Source organism: Gasterosteus aculeatus, chromosome Y (assembly GCF_964276395.1).
Source record: "Gasterosteus aculeatus chromosome Y, fGasAcu3.hap1.1, whole genome shotgun sequence".
Classification (NCBI taxonomy): domain Eukaryota; kingdom Metazoa; phylum Chordata; class Actinopteri; order Perciformes; family Gasterosteidae; genus Gasterosteus; species Gasterosteus aculeatus.
The window spans coordinates 10,422,712-10,441,522 of NC_135709.1; the positions used below are offsets into that span (position 1 = coordinate 10,422,712).

At 44.8% G+C, this 18,811-nt stretch overlaps 1 protein-coding gene across 1 annotated transcript in view; it reads left to right on the plus strand.

The window, feature by feature from the left end:
• The window catches only part of LOC120812490 (cadherin-13-like), a 150,256-nt gene that overhangs the window by 38,764 nt on the left and 92,681 nt on the right, over positions 1–18,811 (plus strand). The window contains exon 4 of the mRNA XM_078097984.1: positions 9,992–10,170. Within this exon, the coding sequence (XP_077954110.1) occupies positions 9,992–10,170 (179 nt within the window). The remainder of the gene's footprint in view (positions 1–9,991; positions 10,171–18,811) is intronic.

The window sequence follows — 18,811 nt, forward strand, 5'->3', positions numbered from 1 at the left end:
CTAACTGTACATCAATCCAACATTCCTTAAAGGGAGCTTCAGCATGATGAGCGTGAGAACGATTGGACGTGATCTACTGTCTAATTGTGCACAGAATAAGACGATAAATTAGGCTCAAGAAAAAAAATGCAATATTCTGGCACTTCCCTGATGCCTCGGATCGATGCCTACTTTTTTTTTCGACTTTGGCACAACATTGAAAGCATGAACCTTTTGGACACGCCTGGTGGCATCAGAGCCATGGGGTCATTTTTCTTTAATGAAGGCATCACGTGGTGCGGCTGCTCATGTTTTTCCTTAATCAATACACCCCAGGTTGTTATTGAGTTGGCTGATTGCAGCTGCAACTCCGTGCTGTGTGAAAATTGCGGTTGGAGCAAAACACATTCTTTACCAGACTGAACGTAGTCGGAAGCCATTTCAAACACGTGGTCTACAAACAAAAAAATATTTTTGTAAAAAAGCAGCATTGTTTTGTTAAAAAATGCTACTAATTGAAAAGAGTAAAACATTTGGATAAGCTTAGGCAAGAGAATCACTAGGTTCACGCCTCCTCAGGGAAGTGCCTGTTTTTAAACTAATTTCTGATACATCAGAAGCAAATGTCAAAACAAAAAAAGTCAGATTTTTTGTTTACTACGCAACTGTGTCTTTGCTCAGTTCTTGTCACATGGCTTTTGCCTCCTATTGGTCATATTCGTCCGGAAGTGGTTCAGGCGGTCATTATTCTCCGTGGACTCTGCTCTGCTTAATATGATTAAAAAATGTATGCCTCAAACAAATGAAAGAGACAGATAAATGTATTATCTTATATAATTTTAAATAATATACGTATATTAAGTAAATAATGTTGCATACAATATTCACTGTTTTCCTTCATTTAAAACAGCCTGATGGCTCTGTCATCTGGGTTTACGTGTCCTTCGCGAGGCACAATTGCCACTAAATTGCCAATGAACAAATTAATGATGAATTAATGATTGAACACTACAAATGGAATTATTTTAAACACAGTGCAAATTCTTACCAAAACAGGAAATACAAATGCTTAGTTTGGGGCAAATATTTACCAATAACTTACCAACAGCAAAAAACAAAACTATTTTAATGGACTTCATTAGGTTTGTGTGTCAATAACCATCAGAAAAACTTCATGGACTCTGTCAACTGGACGCAGGAGTTGAATGAGAGCACAACCTACTTGGTGAATTGTGTTAAACCTTAAAGCAGCTGGTCGGCTGTTCCCCTGCTTTCTTCAAGCTTTACAAGATTACAAAGTAATACAAGTAAACATACTGTTAATTTACCATTAATACGTGTCCCATGACCATGGAGAGATTCCAAGAAAGATTCAAACAAATCGAAATTAATGTACTGATGATTCAAATACTCAAGAGATCAAGAGGCATCTAGCATAAAATGAATTATACTGATTGTAGTATGAACTTTCCCTTTACTGAGGGGTAAAACAACTGAACGTTTTAGGAAGACCATTTAATTTGCCTGTCAAGCACCAAGTTTGGAACTAGTTTTCTGAAACCAAGTAGAAGTTTTGTGAAAATGATTTGTTTGGACTTTAATTTGGATAAATGCATTGAATTGTGAATTCAGTGAATTCAACCTTTTCAGAGCGGATAAACATCTGCAGAGTAAATGTCTCATGCACTATCGCCTCCCTGTCTTTGTCCCCCTGTCAAAAACTACTTTATACAATTCAATTACTTATTTCAATTATCAGTGATTTCATTACCAAGCTGTGATTGTCATTGTTAAGATAGAATAGTTGTTTTTCAGGTTCTTCTGTTCATTAACTTTTGCGTTATTTATTCTCTCATTAGACAGTCATTTATATTCTCGTGAGCACACGTGTCACTGCTGCGCTGTTATGAAAGCATTAACCGTCCCCCTTCAGTCCGCGTTTGTAAACTATGCATAAGCACAAATTGATCCTACAGTGTCAGGATTGTAATGGATACGGGGCCAAGAAGAAAGAATGGGTGGACGGCATCGAGGAGGGAGCTGAAATGCGTTCTCCGTGCAGCGGAGCTGGAGAGAACCGTTCTGTACATTCTCAGCTTCAAAATCCCAGAATCCCATTCTGCCTCCGTCCCGCTGGCTCCTGAATAGGTGTTTCATCAACAATGCATTGTGACGAAAAATGTTTTACAGCTTCCCAAACAAACATGAAGTTATTCTCTTCTACGCAGAATTCAACCAGGTGAAAGTAAACCTGCTGTTTTCTACACCTGGCCGTCGGCATACTTGTTGTTTACTCATGCCACTAACGTGGGGCTGTGCGGTCAATGCACTTTTGATTAGTTTGGGTAGTATTTCTCCTTTTTTAATGGCGGGGCAGCTTCAGGAGGGTGGCCTTCAGCGAGTATTAACACAAATTCAGCCATAACGGACCCCCTCACCAAGGGTTCCATCCCGGGGGGGGGACCACCTTGATTTCCTGCGGGTCGTGACCAGTGCTGTAGTGGTAAAATTAGAGGTGGGTAAACTCTGAATTTTGTGATCATACAGACCTCGACGCGATGCGAAGAAACACAACACAAAGCGTCACAACTCTGTAAGGCTGTCCTGGCTATATTGCATTATGTTATCAGTAAAAGTCATATACAATCAATGACAATGAATACGTGTGTTAGTAGTTTGTAGTTTATTAAATTTAAGAAAACAGTAAAGAAAAGTATGTCAACACAACAACACAATTGCAGATTAAGAACTATCTACCTACGGAGTCTCCTTTTTACAGTAGTGCCCAGAGGGCCTCCTTGTCCTCCACGTCAGGTCCTGCCTTGCACAGAGGAGCCACGAACCCCAGAATGCGTTCCTCTGTGCTTCTCTCTCTATTCGACCTGGTGTTTCTCCTCTCCCTGTGCTCTCTGCATCATTCCCTGTCCTATCTCTGCCTGAAAAAATATGTTGAATTTAAGAGTTGACCAGTTAAGCAGCCTGTCAATTACACTGACAACACAAGTTAAAGGAACACTCATGTACTACCTATTTCATCATAAATAGCCTATACAGCATGGTTTTTTTTACATTGAGAACTGACTTGTTTTCTAATCTACGCGTCACCAGGCGTTTTTCTTGTCCTTTTACCGTGCACGACCAGCGAACACAGAGCGCGTGACTACTACCCTCCCCCCGTCGGTCGTTCCGCCCGCAACGACTACTACACCCCACCCCCCCCCCGTCGGACCTTCTCGATCGGTACGCGAAATATTATATTATTATTATTATTAATAAACCAAGTTTATTTCGGATTATTCCAATGGAAGAATACAAGGCGCAGGGAACTTTGAGGTGCGTAAACGCCACTTAGAGGTACGTAAACGCTATTTCCAAAATTCTGGAGGTGCGTAAACGGCGTTCACGTGCGTTTACCTTCCACTACAGCACTGGTCGTGACGTGCAGTGACTCCGGGCGCCTTTACCGTTAGCACTGGCCAAATGCTAGTTGCTACAGCCAGCCACCAAGTATTCCCTTGTTGGTGGCAAGGACTAAACAATGTGTGGTTTTTTTTGTGATTTCTGAAAAATATATCCAGATATAAGGGAAAATAGAATCCTTTCATTTCCAAACTTTTTGATCATCTTATGACCCCTTGGAACAGATCCTGTGGTGTCGTGGAGAAAAAATACTTTCTTTCTTCGTTTATTTACATTTTATATTAGATCAGTTGCTTGCCCAACTCGCTATGCCAAGATGCCGCTGCATCGCTGTATGAGCAAGAGATTTTCTGGAATTTTTTCTGGAAATATATTGCAAATATTGAGCGACGCACATGTTCACCGCATTACACAGTCGCTTGACAGCAAGTGTGTTTACAGACTCTCCCCACTGCCTCCATCGTGATTGTATCACTATTCTCCTCATACAGTCCGAGCTGTTGTCATCCGGCGGCGTTTGAGTGATGGCGAGGTAATGGCGGCGCTGCGCTTTCGCATTCTGTCCCACTATCCGATGCAATTCAGAGGGACCGGTCCGTGGGTCCGAGGGGACGGGGAGGCGGGAGTCCTCGCCGAGGGCCCACCGGCCACAACGCCATTAGGCTTAAACACAAGTGACATCAGTGTTAGTGATACCCGGCCCCCATTGTCCCTTCACAGCATGCTGGATGTTGTATGCTGATGCCGCGTTGTGTCCTGGAGCGACGTTACTTTACACCCGTTTGCGTGCAGAATTATAGTATCTGATGAAGACGGTGAGTTTCGAGAGGGCCACTGCGATATCGTATGAAACATGTAATGTGATTGCGTCGCATTGGAAGGCACCTTTGTGAGCCAGCGGGATGAGAACAGAATTTATTGAGATCTGTTCAGGATAATCAATTCAGTCATCGTTTCTTAGCACTAATTTGCTGGCGGTCGGCGCAGTGGCGTGCAAAACGGTGCGTGTTTGTGCACAGGCCTCACTGCGTCCGCGCCGACAGTGTGGCTTGGCGAGGTGTGAAGAGTAAAGGTAATGGAGGAGATGGGACTGTGTAACTATTCTGCAGGGGAAGGATTACTAGTTTACTTAACCATTAGTAGTTCACCTTGAAGTGCAAATGCCAAGAGGATAAAACCCACGCGTCTCTGCCCCTCATTACCTTCAACCGGACGAAACATTTGCCGCGGGCGAGGTTTCCATTTTTCCTGTTGACAAATCGAATGTACCATGAAAACACATCATTTGGATAAGCTAACTTTTTAAGGGGCTATTAGTAGTTTGGGATTGCTCTTTTTCGAACATCTGCGGCTACGATTGCTCTCATTTTAGATCCCCCAAACACAACGCATATCATAATACCCATTTATATGAAATATCAGCCAGTCGGTCTCGGTTAATGCCTTGCCCAAACTGTGTTAGCATGAACATGTGATCCACTAATGGTTAAAATGCATTTGGCAATGTAAAGCTTTTGAAACAACAAATGTCAAAATGTTCATACCTTTAGAACAGTTGTGCCCAACTAGTCAATCGCGGTCTACCTGTCGATCGCGTGCTGAGTTGCAGTCGATCGCGGGTAATTTTGACCCCAGGACACTTTGTTGAGTCGTTGAACACAGAATTTCACCCACAGCCATAGTAAGTTGGGTCATGATGCCCACACTCTTACACATAAAACTGTAACATTTGAGCACAACACAACAGAACCTAGAAAAACACACATAAACTTAAACACTAGAACATGAACATAACAGTCCTATGTTTCCTGCTGCGATTCCCGGAGCTCTTTCACCAGAGATGAGCTCTTGAACATCCTTGGAACAACTCCAGCGGAGTTACTTCCAATTTGCTGCTTTCTTCCGTGGAATTACTGGACATTATAGTCAAAGGTGCGCTTAGCTTTCGTCACGCGGTGAGACGCCGTAGGAGAGGAAAACGGGCCGGCTCGCTGGTGAGACTCCGCAAGCGTGGTTCTCGCACTCCGCTGCCAGGCATCTTTCTCTCCAACGTGCGCTCACTGTGCAACAAACTGGACGAAATTCAGCTGCTGGTGAGGAGAGACAGAGACTTCTCTACATCCTCCGTCTTGTGCTTCATGGAGACATGGCTCTGCGGATCGATATCGGACTCCGCGCTCCAGCTGGCGGGCTTCCAGCTGCTCCGAGCGAACCGCGACACGGAGCTCTCCGGCAAGACAAAGGGTGGAGGAATCTGCTTCTACTTCAACAACAGCTGGTGCAACGACGTAACGGTGATCCTAAAACACTGTTCTCCTGATCTGGAAACTTTCTTCATCAACTGCAAACCCTTTTATTCCCCCCGTGAGTTTGCTTCATTCATCCTGGTCGGTGTTTACATGCCGCCGGCGGGCAACGTGCACGAGGCACAGCGGACACTCGCCGACCAGATACGGCGTGTGGAGCGGACCAACCCGGACTCTTTAGTTATTGTCCTCTGGGACTTTAACAAAGGTAATCTCATCCATGAACTTTCTAAATACAGACAGTTTATTAAATGCCCCACCAGAGAGGAGAACACGCTGGATCACTGTTACACCACAGTAAGCAGGGCTTATCACGCCGGCCCTCGTGCTGCACTGGGACACTCTGACCACGTCATAGTCCATCTGATTCCTGCATACAGGCAGAAACTAAAGCTCTGCAAACCTGTGGTGAGGGAATTCAAGAAGTGGACCAGTGAGGCGCTGGAGGATCTTCGGGCATGCTTTGACTGCACAGACTGGGATGTTTTCAGGACTGATACTAACAGTCTGGATGAGTTCACAGAGGCTGTAACTTCCTACATCGGCTTCTGTGAGGACAGCTGTGTACCATCATGCACCAGGGTGAGTTACAACAACGACAAACTGGTTCACAGCGGAACTCAGAACACTACGCCTGCAGAAGGATCAGGCATTTAGGAGCGGGGACAAAGACTTGTACACAGAGTCAAAATACAAGTTTAGCAAGGCGGTGCGAGATGCTAAACCACTGTACTCTGAGAAACTCCAACAACAGTTCTCAGCAAGTGACTCTGCTTCGGTTTGGAGAGGCCTCAAACACCTCACTAACTACAAGCCAAAACCCCCCCCACTCCATGAATGACCTCCGCCTGGCAGACGAGCTGAATGAGTTCTACTGCAGATTCGAAAGACAATGTCCTGATCCCATCCCCCACACCTTCACCAACCTGCTGCAGTCCCCCACCCCTCCCTCCCCCAGCCCATCAGGTGCTCACGCCTCTTCATCTATATCACCTTCCCCTCCCCCACCAGCACGACCCTCTCTATTCTGGAGAGAGACGTTACCCGGCTCTTTAAAAGACAAAATTCCCTTAAGGCAGCCGGTCCTGACTCCGTCTCCCCTCACACCCTGAAGTATTGTGCTGACCAGCTGTCTCCGGTGTTCACTGACATCTTCAACACCTCCCTGGAGACATGCCACGTACCAGCCTGCTTCAAGGCCTCCACCATCATCCCTGTCCCCAAGAAGCCCAGGATCACAGGACTCAATGACTACAGGCCCGTCGCCCTGACCTCTGTAGTCATGAAGTCTTTTGAACGGCTAGTCCTGACCCACCTGAAGTACCTCACCGACCCCCTCCTGGACCCCCTTCAGTTCGCCTAAAGAGCCAACAGGTCTGTGGACGATGCTGTCAACATGGCCCTCCACTACATCCTCCAGCATCTGGACTCCCCAGGAACCTACGCCAGGATCCTGTTTGTGGACTTCCCGTCTCTGCTGCAGGACAAACTCTCCCAGCTGCACGTGCCCGACTCCACCTGCAAGTGGATCACAGACTTCCTGTCTGACAGGAAGCAGCACGTGAAGCTGGGGAAACATGTCTCAGCCTCTCGGACCATCAGCACCGGTTCCCCCCAAGGCTGCGTTCTTTCCCCTCTGCTCTTCTCTCTGTACACCAACAGCTGCACCTCCAGTCACCAGTCCGTCAAGCTCCTGAAGTTTGCGGATGACACCACCCTCATTGGACTGATCTCTCGTGGGGATGAGTCCGCCTACAGGTGGGAGTCTGACCATCTGGTGTCCTGGTGCAGTCAGAACAACCTGGAGCTCAACGCTCTAAAGACAGTGGAGATGGTTGTGGATTTCCGGCGGAACAGAGTCCCACCCTCCCCCATCACCCTGTGTGACTTCCCCGTCACTATTGTGGATTCCTTCCGTTTCCTGGGCTCCATCATCACCCAGGACCTCAAGTGGGAGCTGAACATCAGCTCCATCACAAAGAAGGTTCAGCAGAGGTTGTTCTTCCTGAGGCAGCTGAAGAAATTCAACCTGCCAAAGACGATGATGATCCACTTCTACACGGCCATCATCAGGTCCATCCTCTGCTCTTCCATCACCTTCTGGTACGCTGCAGCCACAGCCGAGGACAAGGGCAGGCTGCAGCGTGTCATCCGCTCTGCGGAGAGGGTGATCGGCTGCAATCTGCCGTCCCTGCAGGACTTGTTCGCTTCCAGGTCTCTGAAGCGAGCTAAAAAGATCGTGGCCGACCCCACTCACCCGGGACAAAAACTGTTTGTGCCTCTTCCATCTGGCAGGAGGCTGAGGTCCATCAGGACTAAGACCTCCTGCCACACGAACAGTTTCTTCCCGTCGGCAGTCGGGCTCATCAACAGAGCCCGGTCCCCCACTGTCTGACTATAACATTCCACCGGTCACTCCCCTTCACACTGCACATGTCACTTTAACTGTAAATTATCACTTTGTCGTCACTCGTCATTTTGTTACTTGTTCGCTAGTGCACTTTATGCTTAATAATTAAACTTTTTTAATATTTTAAATTTTTAACTTTAACTTCATTCCCTTGTTATATACTAACCCATAGCCTTATTCTCTTTTTTTTTACTAACCCATTGCATTAGCATTTCATTTTACTTTATTGTATTACTTGTGCACTGCTGTCTTGTTGTCTATTGTTACACTGTCTGTCATGCACCAACCGCCAAGACAAATTCCTTGTATGTTTGACATATTTTGGCAATAAATGTTTCCTGATTCCTGATCTTGATAACAGATAGGGATTTAAATGGATCCAAATATTGTCCCATAATGCAATGCGCCTACCAGCGCAGCCTAACGCGCTACTGTAGCAACTCTCGATAATGGAACCCGAGACATCAATTTGATTTTAAAAGATTTATTTAGAAACAGGGAAACAGAGCTGCCGACTTTTCCAAAAACCTTGGCGTGAGACCGGCCGGGGGGATGCAGACGAACACCGGCGACGCGCTTTCTGCTCGGCTGATGGGAGCGCGCGGACATATCCGCGCAGCGCGATACCGAGCGCGTTGTAAACGTGTCCATGGACAGGAAAGGGAACCTTACACTACTGTTGTGTTCTGGCGCCCCTCTTTTTCAATGGTAGTCTCACAATTTTTGGGGCGTGAGAAATCGGAGGTGTGGCGTGAGAGCGTGTGAAACCGATCAAATGCGTGGGTCTCACGGCCAATGCGTGAGAGTTGGCAGCCCAGGCTGTGGGCAAAGACTGGGCGGAGCTTGAGGATGCACGTTATGATGAGCAAGTGCAGAGCATCTTGTCAGAATTTGACAGGCGCTTCACTGACTTTCCATCCATTGAGCCTGTTGTCAGCTATCTCTGTTTTCCATTTGGGGAAAATGTAGATATGGATTGTATAACGTCCAAAGTGGCATTACTCTTCAACCTGGATAGCTGTGCTGTTGAGAATGAGATCCTCACACTGAAGAATGACATTGAGCTCAAATCCAGAGCAACACCTGACATGAATGTCCAATTCAGTAATCTAATGCAGAAAGAGAAGTACCCCAACCTCAGACAAACTGCAGAGAATTTGACTGCACTTTTTGGATCAACATATTTGTGTGAGTCTGCCTTTTTACATATGAAAATCATCAAGTCAAAATACAGATCCACCATGACTGATGACCACCTTGCAGTCTGCTCACGGCTGGCACTCAGCTCTTACTGTCCGGACTATGAGAGACTAGCTTCCTCCTCTCAGTGCCAGAAAAGGTAGAGAAATGCCACTTTTCCAACTTGAATTAGTTCTTATAAAAGTTCAAAGAATTAGGCATTGTATTATTTGGGTTGTTTGTCTGTTTTGTTGTTACGGGCCTCTTCTAGGCCTACTTGTGCTTATTCTTTGCAAATTCACATTTACTTCAATAAATGTATTATGATTGTTAAAACTGTATCTAAGTGTCAGAAAACTGTCCTATATATGTGCGCAATAAATTGTGGCTACGCTATGGCTTTCGATAAGGCTTGGTAGATCTCGATACACTATCAACTTTAAAAGTAGATCTTGGTTCAAAAAAGGTTGGGCACCCCTGCTTTAGAAATATGTCAAATTGTTTCATTTAATTTTAAAACAAGCAAGTGTTTTGGTAACACCTTAAAAAAAACCTTCAGAATCCCCCAAAGCATCTCCTGCTGTATCTTCTAACATACTAAACTGGCTCCAGCGTTTTTCTGCCTCCCGTACACAACGCAGTGTTTGAGTCCAGACGCTCACCACTCCCCCCCCCCCCCCGCCTGTGTCTGCTCCAGGTACCACGGTGATGGCCATGACGGCGCTGGACGCGGACGACGCCGGAACGGACAACGCCGCGCTGCGCTACAACATCGTCCGGCAGTCTCCGGACAAGCCGTCCCCCAGCATGTTCTACATTGACGCCGAAAGAGGCGACATTGTCACCGTCATCTCCAACAAGCTGCTTGACAGAGAGGTGGGTCGACCCGACAAACGTCTGCAAATGGGTGGTAATTCCCACGAGCTTTTCTGTGGTACATCTACTCTTTTTAAAAAACAGTGATCAGAGTGAAGAAAAGTGTGTGTGTGTGTGTGTGTGTGTGTGTGTGTGTGTGTGTGTGTGTGTGTGTGTGTGTGTGTGTGTGTGTGTGTGTGTATTTACAGCATGCGTGTGTTTGTGTGGCACACGCCACCCACACGTGTGAGATTAAGCGCTGATGCATTCCAGCGAGCGGGCGCAGAGGCCAGATGAGAGTCTCTCCATTTCCCCCGTCTAAACGGAGCGAGACAACGGGATGATTGCTTTTTCAGCAGCGCGGCGAAAGCCGGGACATCGATTGGGTTCGCCGGTGGAAGAGGAATATTAGCTGTTGTCAGACACTTAGCGCATAGTTTAATTGAGGCGGGACACACTCCTCTGGCGGTGTCCAACAAGCACCGGCTGAAAAACCTCCCATCCGGAACTGCTGGTACCACGGCGACTTACCGCCCTGACGAGCCGCTCCCCGAGCTACAGTAGACCGTTTGATGGAGGTGTAATTGATTAAAAGTACGTGAAATGAGATGTAGTGTAATCAACCCAGTGAGCGCTGCCGGGGCCGCTTTTTTCCGATGCAATTGACAGATTGAATGTTTCAAGGGATGAATTCTGCTACGCTGTGATAGTGAGCTCTTTGAAAGATGTCATACTCAAGGATTTTTCAGAGAAGGACCTCCAGGGAGAGAAGAAAAAAAAACACTAACACTAAGTATTCCTCCATCTCATCTCTGATCCCTTTATTTCAAGTCCTGCCAAAGTCCACACGACAAGAGACTTATTGATTCACACTGAAGTCAAGTTTAGATTTTTTTCACTCACACAGCTGATTTAAGCGGCCACACTGATTTTTTCCCCCGATTTTTTTCAGATGACACTATTTTGAGTTGATTATTTTTGGGATCTGTCTGGAAGGAGCTGATTGCATTTGTTCCTCTCTGATTTTCATCTGTTTTTTGACACAGCGATATGGAGATTTCTTTTGTTATTACCTCTTTAACCTTTGGGAGGCTGGGTTTCTGGCGTTTGATGAGAACTGCCTGGGAGCAGACTGTACTTGTTCTACATCAATTTTAGATGTTTACTAAAAGTTGTATGAGGCCTGTTTTGGCTCAAGAGGGGGCTGCATGGAGTAGGAAAACTTGCCTAAAGTGATGTCACCTGCGAAAGCGTGGTCTATATACAAGTCTAAAAATCAGAGGTGTCAAACATGAAATTATATAAATGAAATATCTGTTGTGTTGACTTAGTAAAAATTGTAAAGTCTGAAGATTTCATCTTCTCTTATCACTGCTGTAACAAAGACCTCTCTGACATTAGTGTCTCCTCCTTGCATTTCTTTTGCAATGCCATTTCATTTGTGTTCTACATTACCTGAAACACAGACACAAGTATTGATAGTCCATGCCACCCAAGCAGCTGTATGAGCGCGGAGCTCCGTGTTGTCTTTATGTTCTATCTTCAAGTATCTATACCCCCCTCTAACCCACCATTATTTATTGGTGTGCTGGATTTTTCAAAAATGTCCTATGGGATTTAAGCAGTAGTCCAGCCGCAGTGCAGCATCTCTTTAAAATAGAAGTGGGGGAAGAAGTAATACTCCTCCAGTCTTCAGAGCCAGAAAGAAGTGCAGAAGGCAAAGGTTCTAAACTATACTCGCCCGGGTCCGGACGGATTTCAGCACAGCCACTTCAGCACATTCCCATAAATATGGCTCTGTCACATATCGATTCCATCTGTCGTGCAGTGTATATATATATATATATATATATATATATATACATTTTCATCCAGCATGAGGGTGCAGAATATATTTGACAGAGAGACAGGGAGAGAGTTTTACACACAAAGCAAAGTGGCAGAAAAAGAAAGTGAGAAATCGCACAGCAACTTTGTCGCTTTGTCCCATAATTTGGGCAGACATTTGGGTGTATTTGGATAGACATCTCACCTGCTTCTGGGGAAGCAGAATCTACCCTGTGGAAATTGTAAAATCAATTTTGTTCCCTGGAAATCTGTTTGATTTCCACTCTGGTGTTTTCTCTTTGGTGTAAAATCTGCTCTTGATATGTACTCCGAGAGTTTTTCCGCTCATTTCAATTTGGGCAGGTTTCCCCTCAGTGTCTGATATTATTCTGACACACAACGCTGTTGGAACAATTGGAGGCTGTAATTGTTGACAGCCAATATTGCTTGGAGGATGAGGCCATTTTTGTAAGCCTGACAAGACAAAATTCCTGTCTTCCTCTGAAAACATGTAAAAGATGTCCACTAATCAACGCTGTTAGAAGAAATCCATCGACTTGACAAAAAGCTTCATCTCCACCTGTTGTCTTGGAACATGGGAAAGTGAGTTGAGGCTGTGCAGCGTAGATACCACCCGAAAACCCACGCCTGAACTACACCACCTGCGATCAGAAGATGCCAGATCAGAGATCGGGGAGCATTGCCACTGCCACTAAACACGTGTCAACGGCCTGCGACAGTTAACCCCGTTAAACGGCCCTGACGGTGTCTAACTGAGGGGGGAGTGGACGCTGCTGCTGCAACAAAGCTGTCGGTCGGGCGTTGCAATGTTGTCTGAACCATTGGGGCACACCCACATGCATTGATGTGGTGGCCTGACTATGTAAACAAAGGAGGAGCTCTGATAACGACACACAGAGGAAAAGGGACTTTGTTCAAATGTAGAGTTGGATAAGAAAAGCCAATATGCTGACATACATCTGTTTGGTATTGTGACAAAGGGTAGAAATCTCTCATCAGCATATGGCAGCTTGACCGTCTGTGAGAGGTCATGTTATCATTGTTGATGTGTTAATTCAGCCTCTTCCATCATAGAAGCATCCAAAGTAGGCAGTTGGTACATTTCTTCCACTCCCCCTAGAGTGGATTGCATGACTTCAGAGAAATAATCCCCATTACAAAACCTGTCCGCTACTTCAGCACCACAGACAGCGCCGTGGGTTTTAGGCTGGTTGGGGCCATAGACATGAATTTGCACCAAACTCATTCTGGTAAAAGCATCAATTAGTCAGATTCTTCTGTGTCTGATTCTTAAAACTCAGCTCATAGATGTGGAAAGCATGCCTTGACGTTGAGACGAGGATTAGGTTTGAGAGCTTATAGCGCACACTAAAAAGAAAATTCATAGAAAGCTGATGTTTTTTGCTTGAACTTCATGCAGAATATATTTAAAGCTACTGCAGTAATAGAGCGATCACATTCCCTAGTCATGAGCACAGCCATCTGCCGACGCCAAACACACACACACACACCAATCTTTGTGATCTATTTCAGTCTACGGAGTGTCTGTGTGTGTCTGTGTGCAGACAGACTGTAACCAGAGAGGACACCCTGTTAATGGCAGTGTGACTTTCTGACTCTCTAATGCTCTTTGGCCAATCTGGGAGCTGTCACTGCTAAGGATAGCCAATCGATGGAGTCGGCCCGACCCCTCCACCACCTTTCCATGTTCTACAAAGGTGAATTACATGGAGATACAGTGTGTGTGCGTTTATGTGTGGTTTGTGCATTTGGGATATTTATATCCAAACAGGTGAACTCACATATGTGTTTTCCTGCTCAGTTCAGCTTTGTTATTTCCCCCCTCCATCCGTGGAGATACATTGTGAGAGCTTGTTAAAGGCATTGTTTTCCCTGTCAGACTGAAAGCACATTTTAACAACCAATACAATAACAATAGGGATTTTGTACTTTTTATTCTTTCTTTGACTTTTTACCTGAAGGTGACTTTGAAATTGAACAGTGGCTCTTAACGGTCTTTGTAAAAAGAAAAAATATATATTTTACCTATAAATCTGAGAACTTCTGCATGGAGTTTGCACCGTGTGCGTAAACGACAACCGGGACGCGCTCCATTCTTTGCTGAGGTTGCACGCGTTGTCCGTCAGCATTATATCCGGGACCTGGCTTCCATTCGCCTGGAGTGTAAATGTGTTTACTCAACATCACCTGCCCTGTCCCGTTCAACGGAAGAAAATCCAGATTGACATGTAGATGAACAGATGTACACAATTATCTCTGATCGGCATTATACTACGTCGTGGTGGATGTAAGCAAAGTGACCCGCTGTTTGTTTGCTGTGACCTTGGCAGTGTGCTGCCTGACGGCGTTTGGCTGATAAGGGAGCTTATCCTGTATAATGGCTTATTTGGCTCGGCTGCACGCGCCTGTGGTCTGTGCTGTGTTTGTGTGAATGACAACTGAAGCTTTGACAGTTTCCACGTGGTGGAAATCACTTTCTCTACTCTCATTGTCGTGATTCTTCCCGCCTTTATTGTTTTTTTAAAAACTTGTCATTGGGACCTGTAGACGCATTGTCTCCTCACTGATTTTCTGACATTTATTTTCCCTCTGTGTCTCCTCGTTTCAGCGTCCGTCACTCTCTTTGTTTCTATCAGCCTCGCCTCCCCTTCTCCTCCGTCAACACCTCACTTTGGACATCCAATTACTCGCAGGTCGTAGCACAGTGATTCCATTCAGAGCAGCGCCATTCAGCTCGGGCCTCTCGCAAGCCATTCAAATTACATCCTCGGCTGCCTTCAGAGTCGCCGCCTCTGCAAAACGTTGTTTTCAAACATTTCTGGAGGGGCACCACCTAATCTGATCTCCCCGAGCATAATTGAATGTCAGTCATCGCATAAAGATGCTTTCCTCTCTTCAATTAGCGTCTTGTTTCCTCGCGTCACGGCGATGAGACAAAGCAGAGAGATATTTACTCCTCCCAGGTAGACGCCCGAGAGACTTATTATATTAGGTCATTTATATGCAAATCAACACAGTGAGGGGAACACATTGATAAGATTTCATTACAGCAGATCTGATGTGCACCTCAGTTTATCAACTCCCTTTCATCCCGCCATTACGATGCGTAGATTGGAATGGTGCGAGCAGGCGAGCCGCGTGGTGGGGAGATGCCGGTGGGGCCGGAGCGGTCGGAGTTGCAGGATACCCGTTCGTCGGCGGGCTGCGAGGTGGCTGACAAGAAGAACGAAATGATCAGAGAAGGCGAGCGATTGTGCGCCGAGATGCAGCCTCTGGTCGGGCCGGCTAAACGGGGGAGTGGGGACCCTAGACGGCTCGTGGGGGCGAAGAGACTGTAGCGCGACTGATAATCATTTTAGCGACGGCACAGTGATTTTATTTCATATCAACAAGAAAGTAACTGCGGCACTTTGAATTTGTTGCCCGGGTGGAGGCTTTTTCAACCGTATCTGTGCCTTGGAGTTATGTGGAAGTCATTTTGAGATAGCGGTGCGTACGTACGAGAACTGAGAGCATCAAGACCTACAGTGTATACTGTAAGTGCACTACAGCCCGTGTGTATACACAGACTGAAACCCAAGTGGTGTGAAATATATTCATAGGTTTTTCTACCCTTCAGAAGAAGTTCTATTACCTGTTGCCTACTGTGCAAAGTGTCTGATGCTGTGAGGTCATTTCATTTGCTGATTAACACAATGATTTTGAGATTGATCTACATTTGGTGGTGCACAATGTGTACGTATTTGCTTGTGTGTGCAGGTGTGCGCTTGTGTGCGCTTGTGTGCGCTCTCCAGTCTCAATAATGTATATTTTTCTATATTTTACTATATTATATTAACAGAGGACATTATCTACAAAAAAGGAAGACTTTTATACGCATATACATCACATACATAAGATGTCGTCTGTTTTTTAATGACTTATTATTGAAATGAATTGAATTGAAAAGTCTTCAGGTAAAAAATCTTAATATTTCAATATTCAATAAGAAATCTTTTGTAAACTGAAACAGCCATATGTAGAATTTATAGGCAGAGGGACAAGTTATTTCTGCAGGCTGTTATTGGTTTAAAATGAACTGCCATGTGTAAGAATACGTGTTCAAGATTTGGAGCCTGGTCGGGGTTATCAAAAATTCAGCCGAATAACTACTCTCGTTCTGGAAAATTTATTTGTCAGATCACAGGTCAAGTATCAGCGCTGCGTTTGCAAAGGCAGGAGCAGTTCAGGCAGCACACAGGCCGTAAGAACAACTAACTAACATTAGCAAGAACATCATGCTTTATAACCCTTGAAAGACAGAGAAGGAAAGATTTCTATTGGCCCTAAACTGGCGTAGAGGAGGACCTTCCACCCCCCGCATCTAAGATCCGGTCACATCCAATGTCCAGACTCCTGACTTAACGTAAACATCGTAAACAGAGTGTGTATGTTGAATAGTGTTGGTGTGTCCCTGACCCCCCTTGGCTGGTAAATCTTCTAGTTGACCCGCAGACCTTACATTCCTCAGCCAGGACATAAACTGACTCCCCATCCTGTCAGACTCGTGTCTGCCTGCTTGGCAGATCCTGCTTCCCTCCTTACCTAACTCTTAAATCAAGACAAGACAGCGAACCCCCAACTAAGCCCATGAAAATAACTTTTGATTATCACATGTAAATCTCAAACCTCAACTCCGAGTCCAGTCACGCAAGTTGCTAATCAGAGTTTAAACAATAAGCAGTAAATGGAATAGGAAGTATTGCCCGAGTGTGAACACTTCTGTTGATGGACAGAATATTCTCCTTTATTTTATGTTCATTAAGGCCTGTACATTTTACGCATATATTGTCTGTTCACACTCTCGACATTCATTATGAAGTTACGGTTCAGTCATGGTAACATCTATGGCTTGGTACATGAATACAGCTTTAGTGTTTAATTTGTACTTTTGAGCGACGCAAGATTGGTGTGAATCACTTAAATTGACACATAATTGTTTGCTGCACAGCAAGAACACAAACTAACTGGACAACACTCCCTCAGCAGAAAAGAAGTCCAGAAAAGAAAGTCCAACACTTGAGTACATTACCCAGAGATCCCATTATAAGGAGTGTTTCTGCTCATGTGAAGGTCGGTAGCCGCGGCATCGGGAGCTGTCATTGATACGCTGTAGTTAGTCTGAACCCAAACACCTCGCACGCTCTTTTCTTCCCTAAAATGAACAAGGTGGACCCCTTTCACAGGCATCAATGACATATGTTTCCCCTTTATTTACCCACCCATCTGAAGCCTTCCTCCTCCACCTCCTCCTCCTCTGCCTCCTTCCTTCTCTCCATCCCTCCCCTCCTCCCTCCTTTCCCTCTTCGATCATGCCTCTGTCCAGTTGCATTAGTGAGGAAATGAGATTTCCCCTAATTAATTAGATCTCCGAGTGCTAAAGATGAAGATTACATTCCAATGAAGGTTAGAGGTGTCAATCATATTTTTTAGGCTGCGCATTTCTCAAGACAAATTGAGTCCCCTGGCATTGTGGGTAAAAGTGTGTGTGGTGAATCTCGTTTCTTTATTTTATTTTCTCCATTGCTGTAAATGAGTCTTGCTGACAGAAGTCAATGAAAGCCGGGGACCAGAGAGAGCAGCGCGGCGGACGTTCGCTTGGATGAGAAGAGTCAGAGAAAAGGGAAATGAAAAGCGGGGGAAGTGGAAACATTTGGTTATTAAGAAACCAAGAGGAATCAGGCAAGTCTAGTAATAGAATAAAACAATTAAGAGGGATGTCGGACGGAGTTGTTAGAGAAACATTATTCCGTGTTTGGTATGAAAAAAAACTATTCAATGTTTCCCCAATTTGGTAGACTTGTAAGAAAGTAAATCAATAATAAAAAAAGAAATGCTTGACTGATTTGTCAACCAATAATTGAAAATGATTCTGTTTTTTAATTCTTTGACGCATTTGGGTTCCTCTCTTTTTGCATGCTCTTTGATTAAAACGTCTTCATGGATAAACCCAATAAGCTAACATTCCACAACGAAGAGAAGCTGTAGTTAAAACAGGCAGCCTTTATTCTCTCCTAAGATAAACATTAGGCCACTGCACTACAAATTCGCTCGGCAAAAAGTCGCTTTCTGCTGTATTATTGGCTTCCATATTTTGGACTTTTACACTGGATTCATATTTCCGTTGGTTGTTAAAAGAAAGTACCAATGTTTCAGCATTCATGGATTCTTTTTCCAAAGTCCCACAATTAAATAGAGGATAAAAAAGAACAAAACTGTTGAAACCGTCTTTACTGTTTATTGAGTCCAAAACAGCGTCATGCATTGAACTGACATGACTAACCTTGACTTAAATAATAAAATTAAAATAAACATCAAAAATAAGGACTAGGGATCATAGGGTTCAAACCCCTTTCTACCTAATTTTAGGAAGATAAATGATGTATTAATCACTTAGTTGAAGTGACCAGCTGAATGGCGTGGTCATCTACTTCATGATGCCGACACTCTCTATGACAAACATGATGTATTATACCTACTAGCTGTGATAACTCCTTATTTGACAACACTTTCATCCTTTAGAGGGACGTACACTTTGAGAAGAGTTCCATCCAACCAAAATGACTAGAAATTGGTGATAATATATTAACTATGACATGACTTGCAGATAAGACCCTCAATAAAGAGGCAGTGAGTGTAGTTTCTTTACCCTTTTAATAATTTATTATTATAATTTATTACAACACCATTGCTTGAAACATTCTACTTCTTGACGTATGGAGGAGAGATTGTGTGACAAAAACTCCCTAATTGC